Below are 18,129 nucleotides of genomic sequence, written 5' to 3' on the forward strand. Positions count from 1 at the left end.
GCCCCTGAGTTCAATCCTTGGTACCATAAACAACAACAACAAATCTTATTAACTACATTAAGTAGACCTCTCAAAAAATCTCAGCTGAAGACCAACCTTTGCCCACTAAAACCAGAAGTAAGGATGATCCAGGTGTTCTTCAGTCATAGAGGTAAAATAAAATACTAATAACTATCTCTCATTGCCACAGTCTGTCAATTATTATAGTTGATTTGAGATAGTCATATAAGTAAAGCTAAGAAAGTTAACGATCCAAGTTGGAGAACCCAAGATTACGGTCAGGATCAATTTAGCTAAATTTGTTTTTTTCAAAGGAATATGAAATATGAGGGGTTACAAGCTCAAATGGTTCACAATGCAACTCAAAGATACTCTAGGAGATCAGAAAACTTGAAATTTAAATCAGTGTTAAATAAAAATGTAAGCCCTGATTTGAAGAAAAACATACCAAGTTTACATAATAAGAGAATAAGGAACAGTTTAACTGTGCTCTCCTCTCCTGCCTCTTTCTTATAATCATATTGAGGTAGGATAGAAGACATAAGAATAGGGAGAAAGAAGGCATGAGGGACAAAAAAGAGTGCCCGTAATTTAAAGTCCAGATTTAAAGTTCACTTTCACACAGATTAAAAGACCAGATTTAAAGGTGCCTTTCATATACCTTGATCAAAAACAGCACTAATAAATCAATTATTAGGCCTTGTCTACAGGTATACCAGCATAGTACTGTTTAAATTCACAAAGTAAAACACATCAAAAAACAAAGGAAGGAAAAGCCTGTTTCATTAATGGTCAACATGTCAATAAATGACCACCATCCCAGTAATGGTTAACATGTCGAGTCACCAACACAAAAGAAAACTAAAAACACTCTCTTAGATGATGTCCCTGTTCTATTGACCTTATGTGTGTAAATATACCTAGCTAAGACGTAGCTAGCATGTTCCTCTCTCATGCCCACGTTCCACCATGTCTCTCAGGGGGTCTACTGCTTTCTTCCAATAAATTCAATCTGTGCCTCACTTTGATCTTTAAATTCCTTTCTGCAATGATGTCAAGGACCCTCAGGGCCTGAGTTAAGGTCTGTCTCTCTTTTCAGAAACCTCCTTAGGACCCCTGTCCCAGCAACAACATAAACAAAAAGGGAAATGTGCAACATGATCTTAGACAGAAGCCATTCCTGACATACTGCAGATGAAATTCAAGTTCCACTACAATTACTCCCAATTCCCAGCTTTCACTGAAAATTATTTTTGCTTGGCAGGAGATGGGTGGCATATACACTCAGTTTTATCAACTTTAAAAAGTTCAGGAATGTCAATTCCAAAGAATATTAAAGCCACATAAGGAAGAATCCAATAAAGCTCCTGATAATTAGGAAAACATATCCTACATACATTTTTCAAAAGATATCTAAGGCATCTTCATTCAACAAGTCTTAATCAAATATTATTTGTTAGGCACTATTCTAGAGCTGGGAACACAGAAGAAAAAGAACAAATTCAGCCCTCACAGTTCCTTATGGAGTTTCCTTTCTAGCAAGGGAAGTAGATTATTTCATACGCTAGAAGACGATAAGTGCTATTAAAAATTTTTTAAAGCAGGGAAAGGAAAATGGCAGTGCTACTAATAATGGGAAGGGACATTAACATTTAAGATCATCTCACGGAGAAGGTGATATTTGAGGAGTATTAATATATGAAAAAGGAAAATTCCAGGCAAAATGATAAATGTAAAGGTCCTTAGGAAGAACACATCTGACATGTACAAGTAACAGCTAGAATTCTGGGGTAACTTGGGAGAAGTGGGTAAGGGAGAGAGTAGGGTGTGGGTAGGGGATATACTTTTGACTTTTACTCTGAGATGGCAGAAACCAGAAACTTTTGAGCAGTGGAATGACATGATCTGACATGTTTTCATAGGATGGCCTTGGCTGCTATATTCATAATAGACTATTATTCAAATGATGGACAATAAAGGGTTAGGAAAACACCCTTTAAAATAAATCATGCTTCTTTCCAAAGGTGTCTGATACTAAAGATTTCAATATAGAAATCTGACACATAGCTGCCATTTCCTAGAAGAAATAATCCCTAGCATAGGAAATTAACCTACTCCAAAGGATAATGCACAAAATACTCTGCTGGGGGATTGGAGAGAATATTTCCTAGATTTTTAATGACAGAATATAACCACATTCCTGTGGCTAAGTACCATGGGAATACCCACAAATTCATTATGTGATTTACAATTGTCTGCCATTCATCCTAATGCCATCTACCCATCTGTTATTACTGATTCTGAGAGTTTAAAGCATAATAATTTATAGTAATTTTATGTTAGGGGCTGGGGATGCAGCTCAGTTGGTAGAGTGTTTGCTTCATATGCACATGGCCCTGGGTTCATCCCCAGAACCACACACACACACAAAAAGAGTAATTTTATACTAAAGTAATAGTATTGAATATTTTAAATACTCTCCTTAAAATACTTGAATAAATCTAAAAATCTTAAATATTTTTCATGTTTCATTTATCTAAAAACTATCTCATGTAATATAATTTAAAACATAAGGCCAGAAACCGAATTAAGAAAAAAAGAAGAAAAATAAATTACAGAGCTCTAAAATCTTAAATTATTTATGTAATCTTTACAAGACACTGACAGTGTACAGGTCAAAGAAAGTAATCATCTCTTTTAATATGAATTTGTTAGATCTCCATTCATTTTTTTAAAATATAAGATTAAGACTCCATTAACAAAAGGGAGTATTTTCAGGGTAGAAACTGCTAAAAATAAAGTCATACAAAAGATTAAAAGTAATAAGGATGTTTATAATAGAGAAAAACAGGTCTTATAATTTAGAAAAATTGAAGGTAGGCACACACAGGTTATAAGTACCTGAGGGAAGACAGGTTGTCAGTATCTATATCTCACCCCAGGACCAATGGGAAAAAAGTGATGAGGGAATGCAGTTTGGTTCAAAATAAGATTACTAACAAACAGTTTTGCAAAAGAAAACCAGGGGTGGTTCGGACACACACAAACAGAGCTGTTCACCACCAAAAATGTGTTAAATAGATCAGGGATTCCTGCATTAGGGAGTGATTACATCTGCTCACTTTTAAGATCTCTAATAAGCTTACAATTCTATGGTTCTAAAACACAAAGGTGAAATTCAAGGAAGTTCCCTTATGTTGTAATTGGACATGCAGGTATTTCTGAATAAATAAAAGGAATTCCCAGCACTTCAGTTCATCGTAGTCTAACAATAAATTCCCGTTATAAAGTTGTAGATAAGTTCCTCAAGAAAACTTTTGGTTCACTAGACATAATAAAGTATGCTTAAGAACACGTTAAAATACCTGTTTATTGGAAAAGTGTTATTCAAGATAAAACAAAAATAATCAGCATGGCAAACTGTGTGAAATGGGGGGAACCAAAAGATAGTAAGATAATAGAGCAATGTTTTGAGAATCCAATTATGTTTCTGAGTTCAATGCTCTTTAAGAACTAAAATATTTTATCCAAGGTAATTATTTTAAATTATTCTATATTTCTATAAACAACAGAATATAATGGCTTCTTTTCATTTATCTTGGTCCCCAAGGAGTTATAAAATCACATGAGCATAAAGTAAAGGAAAAGTTATTTTGTTAATTCTGTTTACAGAATTAAATTTACAGACATTGTACTCTCTTCTTTAATCACTATTCTCTATGGCTCTACAATAACCCTGTAAAAACTTAAAAACAGCAACAACAAAATACCTTATCTTTTCCCCAAGACTTTTACTGTCCACAAAATGAAAAAACAAATACTTATTCATTTAAAAGCTATTTTTTAAAGCTCAGAAGCCTTCTAATCCCACTAGGGCTAGGAACAACTAGGCTTTTTTTTTTTTTTTTTTTTTTTTTTTGTGTGTGTGTGTGTGTGTGTGTGTGTGGCTAGGCACTAAAATCAGACACAACACAGTATCTCATAATTTGACAAAAGTAAATTTAAACATATACCAATTTATTCATTTAAAAAATTACAGTGAAATTCCACACATAAATAACTTATCTTCTAAAATGTAATAGTATTTATTATGCATATTACATACAATTTTTTTAACTATTTTACTCACCAATTCCATTAAATCTTTTAACTTTCCAATTTCTTCTGGAATGGATACCAGTTTATTATTACTGACGACCAAAACTTTAAGAGGAAGATCAAATAAGTATTTTGGCAATGTTGATAAAAGATTTCGACTGAAAAGAAAAGGAAGTCTCATTATGAGAAAATATGTCTGAAACTTGACTGTTATGTTGAAAAACAACAAACTTCCTGGAAAGTAAATTTCACTAAGTAACAACTACCATTTAATGAGTGCTTACTTTGTATCAGGCATATGTAAATTCCTTACATACATTGTCTTATTTAATCCCCACATTAACCCTACAAAATAGGTAGCATTATCTCTATTATACAAATAAGAAAATGAAGATTAAAACTGGTTAAGTGACTTGCCCAGATGTAACAAAGACTCAAATGTAAGTCCTACTGCAAAGTTTGTGTAGCTATCTATGACAATGCCTTATTATATCATCAGTGCTCAAAAACTCAGAATGATTCTTCTGAGCTAGAGAATGCCAGAACCTTGCTCATTATTTCAGTATATTCAGTACTTCCATGCCTGTGGAAAGGCTCCAAGGATAAATTTGCATGTACTATGTTCAAATTATGAAAGAATGAATAAGACTGTATCTTTAAAAACATGCTGAAATTCTAACTTACTCCCTTTGTTACAGTTTACAATAGAACAGGCTACTAGCACCTTTACCTCTGCTCAAAGTTGATACATTTCTATTTCTGGGATACATTTATAATGTAACAACTAACATTTATTGAGTACTTACAATGTTCAGATAACCTCACATGAATTAATTCAACTAACACAATCACCTAATTTAGGAAGGTAGATACTATTATGATCCCCATTTTATAGACGACAAAAAAAAAAGTCACAAAGAGTTTAAGTAAACTGCTTAAAGTCACACAACTGGTAATGGGGAGAGTCAGAATTCAGCCCCAGGCAATCTGGCTCTAGGACCCTTGCTCTTCAACTACTAGGATCAAACTTAAATGCTGATGCAGACTGACCCAAATGATCCCATTACCAAAATATATAGAGAGGATTCCATTCTATTTACATACTAAGAAGCACTGACAAGCAATAAGGTATTATTTTTCCTCTTTTTCCAAGTAACACTTATAGACCTATACCTAGTATCTTGTGCAATATACACTGCAACAAAAGCCCAGTGTTTCAAGGCGTTTTAAGGACCCTTCACCCCATCTTATCCCTGCAAAGGGCATCCAGAAACACTAGACTGGCTTTAATCAAACATCGCAGAATTTAAATTAAAAAAAAAAAAAAAGACAATGCCCCTCAACTAGTAATCCTGGCGAGGCTGCTGGTATGTCAGATACACTAGGGGCCTGTCACAATCCTTCATACCGTCAGGGTCAAGCAGGCTCCTTGGCGAAATGGTCTGTCTGGGACCTTTCATCCTGGAGCACACAAGGATATTTCTGCAAGAAAATCACCTCAGAGGTTTATCAAGACATTTTCACCAAAATAGAATAATAAATGGGAAAATAAGAGCAAACTCATTCTAATTCTCCCTCAGGCCAATGAAACAAAACAAAACAAACAAACAAAAAATTTTTTTTTAAATCAGTTCATCTTCTTCCCTTAAGAAGCATGTTAATTGAAATTTCTCCAGAATCTGGTTACTTCCTTCATAGCAAATAAATCACTAATTATCACTTTTATACTACATGTTTTAGAGAGAACCAAAGGAAACAAGTTTTATTTCAATATAGTTTGTCAAGAATGTTTGTGACTATAGGGGCTAGGGTTGTGGCTCAGTGGTAGAGCGCTCGCCTTGCACATGTGAGGCCTTGGGTTCAATCCTCAGCATCACATAACAATAAATAAATTAAGGTATTGTGTCCAACTACAACTAAAAAAAAATTTAAAAAAGAATGTGACTATAAACAAAAATTAGAAGTCAACTTTTAGAGGTCAAAATAGGATAGAACTGGAGCAACTTTCAGTAACAGTATTCTAAGAAATAGAAATTTAATTCAGTTTTTTGGCAAATCGCTTTTTTTCATAAAAGAAAAAAATTGAAACAAAAACAAAGACAAAATATAAAAATATCTCACTTTCCTGAAATCTATCCTAAGCCAGGCCAAAGAGTATCTGCTTATGCAAAGAAGAAACTCAAATGACTGATGCCTACAGAAGTAAACTTCTCTCACACCTTTTTTTTCTTTTTTTTTTTATTTGTTCCATTCTCTCACATTTTAAGTATAAAGTGGTTTCAGTTAAAATAGTGTGTACTGTCAGGAACACCAGCGGGGACCATATAAAATAATCACTTTAAGCAATGGGCATGGTGGTCCACTGAAGGCTGACACAAAGAGAATCACAGGTTCAAGGCCAGCCTGGGCAACTTAATAGGACCCTGTCTCAAAATAAGAAATAAAAAGATCTGGGTTGTACCTCAGTGTTAGAGCATGGGAGGCTGTGGGAGGTTCTGGAACCAATCCCTCAGAGATACTGAGGGAATGATCATACATGAGACTTTGGGCAAGTAGCTTAACCCAATTTGCTCCTCTGTAGTGCAGGGAAAATACTATTACCTACCTCAAAACAGTGTTAGAACATTAGATGAGATGATATGGGTAAAGTGTTTGGAATACTGCCTGGCACATGGTAAGCACTTATTAAGGATAAAAATTATCATCCACTTCCAAACTTTCCAATACTCCCATCCCAATCCATCCACCCTTGAAGAAGCAACAAATCACAAAAGTAATAAAAATAACTTAAGAACTGATTCTTTATAATGTTTCACTGTAACTATGGATTCATATAAGCAAATGTGTATCATGCTGCTATGATTTGAGAAAATATTTATGGTTTAAAGCCTTGCTACTCGTGAGGTCTAAAGACTAGCAGGCAGACATGGGCATTACCAGGAAACCTTTTAAAAATGCAGGCCCCACAGCAAATCTAAAGAATTAGAATCTGCTTTTAATAAGATCCCCAGATGATTCCTGTGTATTTAAGTTTGAGAAGCACTGCTCTAAAAGGACAAGGCCAAAAACCTACAAAATAAGGTGAACATATAAACAATACAAATAATGGGGCTGGGTTTGTGGCTCAGTGGTAGAGCTCTTGCCTTGAATGTGTGAGGCCCTGGGTTTGATTCTCAGCACCACATATAAATAAAAAATAAAGGTCCATCAACAACTAAAATTTAAAAATAAATAAAAAATTAAAAAAAAATACAAATAAGAGGGCTGGGGTTGTGGCTCAATGGTAGAGTGCTTGCCTAGCATATGTGAGGTACTGGGTTTGATTCTCAGCACCACATATAAATAAAAAATAAAGGTCCATCTACAACTAAAATTTAAAAATAAATAAAATTTTTTAAAAATACAATAAGAGGGCTGGGGTTGTGGCTCAGTGGTAGAGTACTTGCCTAGCATGTGTGAGGCACTGGGTTCAATTCTCAGCACCACATATAAGCAAATAAAAATAATTTTAAAAAATTCAAATAAGATATTGTTGAGATAAATATAGGCTACACAGTCAAACCAAACACATCCCTTTGCTTATTATAAAGAATTAAAACTATAATAAAACCCAAAATTTATTTTAAAGAATAAATTCATTACCTAATGTTAAGGTATGTTAACATCTGCAGATTTTTAATGGCTTCAGGAATGGTTTTGATGCAATTATGATACAAATTTAATGTTTCAAGAGGTGCAAACAACCACACATCAGAAGGAATTTCTGTAAAACGATTTCTGGAAAGATCTGAAAAAAAAAAACAACAGTGATTTAGTGTTATAAATACACCAATATATATAATAATAAACAGAACTATTTCAATATTTGTTCAATCATTCAGAACCTAAGCAACTACTTAAAATACAAATATTACTGGGTCATGGTGGTGCACACCTGTAATCCCTGTGGCTCAGGAGGCTGAGGCAGGGGGATAGAGTTCAAAGCCAGCCTTAGCAAAAGAGTCGTGCTAAGCAATTCAGTGAGCCCCTGTCTCTAAATAAAATACAAAATAGGGCTGGGGATGTGGCTCAGTGGCTGAGTACCCCTAAATTCAATCCCTGGTAAACCCCCTCCCAAAATATCAATGAGGAATTATCTCTGATCTTTAAAAAATACAATAAAACCTCCCATGATCCCACATTCCCCTCCATTTCTGTCTTTATTCTTCACAACAAAATTTATACAATTCCACAACCCAACTAAATTTTGTACTTACCATGGACTTCTTGACCCAGTGTAATTTGGTTTCTATTCACTCTCACATTCACTAAATTTACAAAGAGCCTCCATATCAACAACCACTCCATTCATGTGTAAACATTCTCTTCCCTTGGCTTGGAAGACTACTCTTCCAGACCTTTCCTGTTATCTCTCTGGCTACTTCTTTGGTTAGATTTTTTTTCTACCCATATTATAAATGTTGGTGTTCCCGAGGGTTAATGACAAAATGTAAAGGGACCGGCGAGGCATCGGAGGAAGAGACCACCAAGAGACCACTCATGCATTTGGCAGAAGGGGATTTATTGATCCAGCATGCTGGGGCTCCATGCCCACTCAAGAGGAGAGAGCAGCCCAGAGCCCCGGGCAGGGGTTGAGCAGTGCTTAAGTACACTTTTTGGGGAGGGCGGGGGCTTTGCATACATCAGAACAAATCAGCATGAGGCGCGGGAAAATTGAACAGCAACTCTTAGACATGATTAATACATTCATTGGCGGGAACAGGTTGGGCGGGGGTGATTGGTCACTCCTAAGCAGGGTACACATTCAAACTGATTGGTTTTGGGCCCTGGATGCCTACGTGCCAGGCTACACAGGGTCCTAGGTTATTAAACAACCAGAGGATCAGGAAGAATATTTACTGGGCAGTTCGGGTATTGTCCTAACAGCTACAGGAATTTCAGGTTTTGGGGGTAGCAGAGGAACTTAACAATACCTGGTCCTTTACTTTTTAACTCAGGCCTTGCAGCTTAGAAACTTTACAATGCCCGGTCTTTTACACTTTAACTTCAATTTCTTTTACTCTTACAAAAAGGTACTCTTTCCTTCTAAAGATACACATCATACTGAGTGATTTCATCCAATCCCAAGGCCAAATTATAGGTATATATACTAACAAATTACAAATTAAGGTTACAACTAAATACCCATGTTTTGATCTTCAGGACTTCCTCTTGATGTCTTTTAGGCACCTCAAATTTTATAAGTGTAAAATATGAACTGAAGATCTTTGTCTACACACCTGTTTCTCTCATCTCAGACATGTCACCAACATCCTGCTGGTGAATTATCCAAGGCAAAAACCAGGCATACATCCTTGATTCCTTCCTCTCCTAAATTATTCCATGCACACACAAATATGCTTCCATTCATTTAAGTTTTTACAAAGATAAAATCATGGAGTTATTATAACCATTATTCCTCCATTAAAGGTTTATTTGTTATATAAAATTTTGAAAAAAATGACATTATGTGATCAGTTGAAAAAATACTCTAAAAAAGTTTTTCATCTTCAGTACTACAAATCTTTTGGTTGGATAACTGTTGGTGAGGAGGCTATCCTGAGCACTGTAAGATCCACTGGATACCAGTAACCCTCTAGCCCTGAAAACCAAAAAGTATCCCCTGAGGGGCATCCCCATCCACCCGTTGAGAATGAATAACTAAACAATTATCTAATTAGTTAACTAATCATAAAGATATGCTTTTTTATACTACTTATTATCCTTATTCGGTTAAAAACATAAGAATATTATGGACTCTGTCAGGGAAACACCTATAGTTCAGCCTAGCCTCAGTCGTACCTCTTTTAGCATCAGCTTCGTCCTCACAAAAAGAATAAACTCCTGGAGCTGGGGTTGTGGCTTAGCAGTGGAGCGCTCACCTAGCAGGTGTGAGGCCCTGGGTTCGATCCCTAGCACCACAGAAATATAAAGGTATTGTCTCCAATTAAACTAAAAAATAAATATATTAAAAAAGAATAAACTCCTCTCAGTAAAGTTCAACTTTCTCACTCTGAGGGATGAGACCTCTTTACTCAGCAATATAGTAAATTCCCTATTTAGAATACTAATATACATGTATATAAACATATGTATATTGGTATATATGGATATAGAGAGAAGAGAGGACAGGGGAAGGAAAGGGAAATTGATTCTCATTCTCATCTAATATAAAGTTTTAAAACTGGAAAAAGAAAACATTAACTAGTATTATGTAATATGCAAATTAATTTGGATTCTTCTTCCTCCCACTTTAGGATGCTGAATAACTTAATAAAATGATAGGGGGGCTGGGGATGTGGCTCAAGCAGTAGTACGCTCGCCTGGCATGCACAGGGCGCTGGGTTCGATCCTCAGCACCACATAAAAATAAAGATGTTATGTCCACCAAAAACTAAAAAATAAATATTAAAAAACTCTCTCTCTCTCTGTCTCTTTAAAATAAATAAATAAATAAACAAACAAATAAAATATAGGCATTGTGTCTAACTACACCAAAAAAAGCTAAAGTAAAATATATTTTTAAAAAATGATAGGGGCTGAGGATATGGCTCAAGTAGTAGCGTGCTCACCTGGCATGCGTGAGGCACTCGGTTCCACATAAAAAAAAAAAAAAGATATTGTGTCCACCTAAAGCTAAAAAATAAATATTTTTTTTAAAAATATAAAATAAAATAAAATGATAGAATTACTAGAAGATGATATAAAATTTCTCAGTATTCTGGTTTGCCTCCTCTGGATACTCAAAGCATCATATAGTTCTATTGAGGGGGAAAATGAGTCAATGTTTTTAGTTTAGAATATGCTTCTGTTTCTTTTATGCTTGAGGTTTTACCTCTTATTCTTATAACTTAAGAACCCTAGGAGTTGAAAATTATTGATTACAATTAATTTGAAATCCTAAAAACAAAATTATGCCCAGTTTGTTATTCTGTATAATAACTATTAAACACATAATTATTAGTATTAATTACTAATAAATACTAATATTAAATACTAATAAAATAAATTAGTACTTAATATTAGTGTTAAATTAGTACTTGATACTTAATATTAATACTAAATACTAATCAGTATAGTATTAAGTACTAATTTTTATTAATTAATGCAGTGTTCCCAAAGATAGATAATGGTAGTGTGATTAAGATTGCAAGAATAGAGAAAAGAAAAAGTAGCTAAATTTTGAAATGTATTTTAGAATTAGTATATAAGTGGGAAGTTCAAGAGATGGGCTATGTGGGATAAATAAGAGGTAAGAATCAAGGATGGTATGAGGATTCTGGCCTAGGCCCCTTAATGATGTTTTCCAATGAATGAATGGAGTTGAAACCAGATTTTTGTTGCTGCTACTGGTGGGATTTCTGTTTTGTTTTCTAAAGCAAACATGCAATCAAGGGCTCAATTGTATGTAAAAGAGATTCAAAGGAGATTGTTACATGGACATCAGACAGATGATTCTGGATCTCAGAAGTGAGGTATGAGACAGACATAAAATCAGAAGCTGTGGGAATACAGTTAGTAGTATAAAATCATAAAAATAGAAGAGCATCCATCCCCTAACATCAGTGTACTCAGTTGGAGAGATCAAGAATAGGCCATCTGCTGAGCCCAGTGGCACATGCCTATAGTCCCAGAGACTCAAAAGGCTAAGGCAGGAAGATCACTTGAGTTTGGCAAGTGGGGCAGGGACACACACAAAAGAAGAAGAATGGGACATCAAAAAGGTCAACACTCATAACACACTTCAATCTAATGTATGAAATATGATATGTCAAGAGCTTTGTAATGTTGTGAACAACCAATAAAAAAATATATTAAAAAAAAAGGTCAACACTAAGAAATTGAGTAGAGGGGAAAAAAAACAGGAGAGACTGAAAATAATGGTCAAGAGAAAATACAGTAATCATGTAATAAAGACATCAAAGAAGTTCAACCATGACAGGAGAAAAAGTTAAATGTCATTATTATGAATGATTTTGGACTGGGGACATAGCTGAGTGGTAGAGTGCTTGCCTAACATGTACAAAGCCCTAGGTTCAATCCCCAGTATGACCAAAAAAAAAAAAAAAAAAAAAAAGAATGATTTTAATGATAGTTTAAATAATATCAAGACATTATTTTAATAACTTCCATATTTTTGCATGATGCTTTATGTTCTTTTCCTTCCCCAAAAGGATTATTTAGTTAAATTACAGAGTAATAGTACATACTCCCTTAGGGAATTTAATTAAATTTACACTCATAAACTATTTTCTGGGTGACTTCATCTATTTATTTAGTAAACACCACTTAAAATTACAGGAATTATTATTCTAATTGAATGGAGTTAAATCAAATAAAGCATAATAAAGTTGAAATTAAAACTCAAGCTATTATAAAGCCTCTAATTAAAGAAATCTAGTTCTAGGGTGTTTCAGATTTTAAATCAGTATAAACATCCTTTCTAAGCATTTGGTAAACAGAATAACAGTGCCAACAGAAAAATACAACCATGGAAGGAGAGATGGGAAATAACACAAAATAATTTGTGTCTTAATTTCATGAACAATCTCGCTATAACAACATCTCATATTTACCCTGAAAAAAGTGAAGATTGGGCTGGGGCTGTGGCTCAGCGGTAGAGCACTCGCCTAGCACATGCGAGGCCCTGGGTTCAATCCTCAGCACCACATAAAAATAAAATAAAAGATATTGTGTCCAACTACAACTAAAAAATAAATATTTTTTAAAAAAGTGAAGATTAACTTTCTTGTAGACATAATGGATAAAATTTAAACTGTGACTTAAATTTTTCATCTTTGATGTATACTTAATAAAGGAAATTTTATAAGATTCTAATTATTTAATAACCATGTATACTCAGGCAATAGAATATGACTAATAATAAACATATACTCAAGAAATACATGCATAATTGTTATTTTAATGGAGTTCTAGTTTAAAAAAAAGTTTCCTGGAACCTTTGTTCCTTATAAGATAATATTTTTGTAAATGTAATTAAGAATCTCAGGATGAGGAGATACCCTGTATCATATACAGCTGAACATTAAATGCCATAACATGTGGTCCTATAAGAGAAAGCCTTAGGAAAAATTGAGGGGAGGGTCACATGAAGACAGAGGCAGACATTGGTTTATTGTGGCCATGGAATGCCAGCAGCCACCAAAAGCCAGAATGGGCCAGGGATAGGTCATCCTCTAAAGCCTCCAGAGGAAGAGTGACCCTGCTGAAACTTTGAATTTAGCTCCATAAAACCCATCAGACTTCTGGTCTCCAGAACTGTGAGACTAAATTTCTGTTCTTTAAAACCATTAAGTTTGTGGTGACATGTTACAGCAGCCACAGGAAACTAATGTACTCTGTAATTACTGTTTATCAGAATTAATGAAAGAATGCCTGTAAATTTTTAACCTTAAATACCTTTGTATTATTTTTTTCTTGTGCAGTAAGGTGATACCTCAGTTAATTAATGTCCTTAAGGATAAGTAACTTTATAACCACTGAACTATTTTTCTTTTGTCTCATTTTTAATCATAAATCATATCAAGCAGTACTGGCAATAAATCAACAGTAGACAGATTGCTGTGTACTGTTTCCTGCCTTCTTTCAAGATACTCCTTGTAAAACTGCTGGAAGCCTGTTAGAGATGTTAATAGATCATCTTAAATAATCTGATCTAAATTATGTTCTGTATCATTCTTGAGCTTCAAAGATTAAGGAAGCTAGGGAAGGGAGGAGATAAGTCAGATGGAATGGAAATCTGTATGCTGTCTCCCAAGCTGCAGCCACAAACACCACAGATGGGTCCATCTGTTGCCCAGTGTAATTTCTGGCCTATTAGCTAGCATTTCTGCCAAAGTATAGAAAATGACTTTCAGAAATAGCACTATTATACTATACAAATTATGCCAATTATGATTTTATCTTATTCAGTATATAAAAGATTGTGAAGCTTTAAAGGTTTTTTTGTAAAAATTGTCAAAACAAACTAAGATACAGGGATTGTCTTTACGTGATATTTAATAACACAGATTACCTTAGTCTCTCTTATTTTAAATAGTCCTACGTAATAGTTGAAAGCCTGATCATTTTTGCCTCTGATAAAATATCTAATGTTGAAATGTGTTGTTGGAACACATCCTCATCATTAATAGAGATAACACCACAGAATTTTCTGCTTTCTAGGAGTTCAAGACCAGCCTGAGCAACATAGCAATACCCTATCTAAAATAAATAAATAAATGTACCTATATACATATATATGGAATGGAAATATAAATTTTATATATATATAAAAAAACACACACACACACAAACTCTATATGCTAGATCAGAATGCCATGGGTACATTTTGGTGTTTCTTGTTGTTTGTGATGCTAGGATCAAACTGAGGGCCTTGTGCATGCTAGGCAAGCAATCTACCATATCCCCAGTCCTTCCATGAGCTTTGAATAGATTATTTCTAAACCTGAGAACAACCTTATGAGGTAGCTACTGTTCCTCATTATACATATGAAGCAAAGATAGTTTGAATGACATGTTCAATGTCAAAAAAATACTAGTATTAACTAACAGTACTGGAGTTCTAAACTTATCTATGTGTGATTTTCCACTCCTCCACTGTTAAGACCTCTTGTCTCACATTTCAAATATTCTGACCTCTACTTAGCTCTACAAAACTGTAATTTTTATAAAGATTTTCTGACTGAACTAATACTGTATCATCATTGGGGTATATCCCAAAGTTCACAGATGTCTTACAGATTAAAAAAGAAGAGGATCATTTAAGCAGATGAGCACTAAACTGGATTTAAATTGCGTTTCTGATTCCCCTGATTACCATCTATAAAACATTGCCAAAATTGTTTAATTTCTCACTATTTCATAGCTATTGGAAATGAGAATATTCCACAGCAACCTAAAATCCCTATAAGAAATAAGCAATAGAAATGAAGAGAAATGTATCAACCTGTACATAGTGAATAATAAATAACATTCATAAAAATCTGAAATGATCATTATAGTAATTTCTTATGAATGATCATCATATTCATTTCTCATGAATGGAATATGTACACAGAATTTTGCTTTAGCAGAATGCACAAAAATGAGACAACTTAGATACTTCAGTTTCCTAACATGAAAATAAAAATTTAAATTTTCTCTATTCTTTGGTAATTGCTATTACCCAAATATAATACAGTTATAATATATAAAACTTGGTCAGAATGATCTTCCATTTTAAGGCTTCCTTATCTATTTTTCTATCTAAAAGAACTGTCAAGACTAGAAACAAAAGCAACAAGAAAACAGGAGGCACCACAGCTGTCTGTCGAAGCAAGAATGGAAAGTGTCTTTGAAGTATTAGAGACTCTGATGTTGAAGAATTATGGGAAATGACAACCCCATGGCTCTGGCATCTGCTTTCAACAGATGCCCTCTGCAAAGACAGGTGATTTCTTGATTCAGTATTTTCTAGAAGGGTATTATGCTGTCATTCATGACAAGATAATGAACAGTCTATAACACTGAAATCTTGTTGAATGAGAAAGATATAATGAGTCACAGAATTTCTAAGATACTCTATGATGAATTAAAATATTAATTCATAATACAGTGGAGACACAAAATGAATTACAAAGTAGACACTGGAAAAAATGCTTTATTATTTTTATAGTACTAGGGATTGAACCCAGGGCCTCATTGCATACTGGGCAAATGCTCTACCACTGGGCTACATCTCCAGTCCTGAAAAAAAATGCTTTAAAACCAACAATTATGAGAAACAATAATAAGCAGATCTAGATCTCACCCACCTGCAGCAACCAATGATGGAAGGCTAATTTTGAGCACAGGACTTTGAGAAGCAAGGGTGCAAATAAAAACAGATGCTGCAAGGAGAAACCACAGCTGCTAACCAGAGGGCAGATTACATGCACACTCAGTGAGAAAAGGACTGTGAGTCATGCAACAATTAAGCCACGTGGAAGGACAAGACTTTATTAAAAGGGGGGGAGGGTGGGCCACTCTATGCAGAGTTGTCTGCAGGAGATTCTACAAAGGTTTTCAGTTTCACCAAGAAATAATGACTAATGAATCAGTGTAATGGCATTCAAAACATCAAAGTGACATTTAAAAATGGCACTGTACCTCAATACTTACATATTTTATATAGTATTTTGAATCAATGTAGTATTATTTATTAAATGGTTCGTGAATTAACTTTTTATTTTCAAAAGACAAATATTATAACCTCATCACATAACTTCTAAATAAAATCCAGATGGAGGAAAAAGATAAACATTAACATGAACCATAAAAAAGAAAACTAAAAAAAACATCTTATTGAATAGTCACCTAATATTACAATAGGGAAGGACTTTGAATGTAACAAACAAAAGAAGAATTCACACATAAAAGATTTCTAGATTCATATACTAAAAAATAAATAATAACTTCAGTCTATCAAAAGCTAAATGACACAGACAACTCATTGAGAAAACCTGGGCCAAGGGCATAAACATTTAAAAATGAACATTATCAATAATCAACACCCACATGAAAATATATTCAATGTGAAGATTAAGATAAATTCAAGGGGTTTTAAAGTTACTACTTAGTGCTGACAGGCTATTTTGAAGTGGGAACTTCCATATACCACTGGAGGGAATACAAATTGAGGTAACTTTTCTGGAAAGCAATTTAGCAATATGAATCAATGGCCATAAGAATGTTCATACCCACTGATCCAAAAATGTAATCTCTAGTCATTTTTTAAAATATTTTTTTAGTTGTAGATGAACACACAGTATCTTTATTTTTATGTGGTGCTGAGGATCCAACCCAGTGCCTCACACATGCAAGGCAAGCACTTTACCACTGAGCTACATCCCCAGCCCTCTAGTCATCTTTTAAACCAAATAGAGATAAATTTTTTAAAAAAATTTTATTATCATTTTATTAATTAAAATGGTAAAAAATTAGAATCAACTGAAATGTTCAATAATAGGGTAAAATGTAAGTAAAATATAATTTTATAATGAAATATCTTATAGCCTTTAGAAATCACATTATAGATTCAATTCCTTCACATGGAAATATGTTACAGGGTAATAACTGTAACATTTAGAATGTGAATATATATATATATATATATATATATATATATATATATACATACATATACATACACACAATATAAACCTATTGCTTCCTTTAAAAATATGCATTTTAGCTGGGTGCTGTGCACATGCCTGTAATCCCAGCAGCTGGGGAGGCTGAGGCAGGAAGATCAAGAGTTCAAAGCCAGCCTCAGCAACAGCAAGGCACTAAACAACTCGGTGAGACCCTGTCTCTAAATAAAATACAAAATAGGACTGGGAATGTGGCTCAGTGGTCAAGTGTCCCTGAGTTCAATCCCCAGTGCCATACACACACACACACACACACACACACACACACACATACACACATACACTTTATACACTCCTATATAAACTTCTAAAAACTAGTTGTGTAGCACAGAGGAGGAGTATGGGGTTATGAAAGAAATATACCAAAATATTAATATTTACTCAATGTTGGTAAAATGAGGAGTGATTCGTATTTTCTCCTCTATGCTTTTAGTTTGCAAATTTTCTATCATAAGCAAGCACTGCTTTCATTACAAGAAAAACACAACTATTTGTTGAGGGTGTAGTACTGTGGTAAAATGTGTGAGGCCCTGGATTTAATCCCCAGTACCAATAAAGAAAAACATAATAATAGTTTACTATTTTAAAGGTATTTCACAAGGCAAATCAAATTCTAACCATATATATACCATTCATAAGAATGGTAAATGCCAACACTTATAAGGTAATTATGAATTGGTATTATTTATAGTCATTTTATTTTTATGCAGAAATAACTTAGTCTGCCACAAAACATCACCGTGCGATGTCATATTATATTGCCATTCTACTACATGTCATCATTTTAAAAATACAAATT

At 34.0% G+C, this 18,129-nt stretch overlaps 1 protein-coding gene across 6 annotated transcripts in view; it reads right to left on the minus strand.

Annotated features, from left to right (window-relative positions):
• The window catches only part of LRCH2 (leucine rich repeats and calponin homology domain containing 2), a 114,756-nt gene that overhangs the window by 76,819 nt on the left and 19,808 nt on the right, over window positions 1-18,129 (minus strand). For all 6 annotated transcript variants that reach the window (XM_081278059.1, XM_081278058.1, XM_081278056.1 and 3 more), the window contains exons 2-3: window positions 7,741-7,885; window positions 4,130-4,256 (exon numbers count right to left, since the gene is read on the minus strand). In XM_081278059.1, coding sequence (XP_081134185.1) covers window positions 4,130-4,256; window positions 7,741-7,885 — 272 coding nt within the window. The remainder of the gene's footprint in view (window positions 1-4,129; window positions 4,257-7,740; window positions 7,886-18,129) is intronic.

This window comes from Spermophilus citellus (genome assembly GCF_964194105.1).
Source record: "Spermophilus citellus genome assembly, chromosome: X".
Classification (NCBI taxonomy): Eukaryota; Metazoa; Chordata; class Mammalia; order Rodentia; family Sciuridae; genus Spermophilus; species Spermophilus citellus.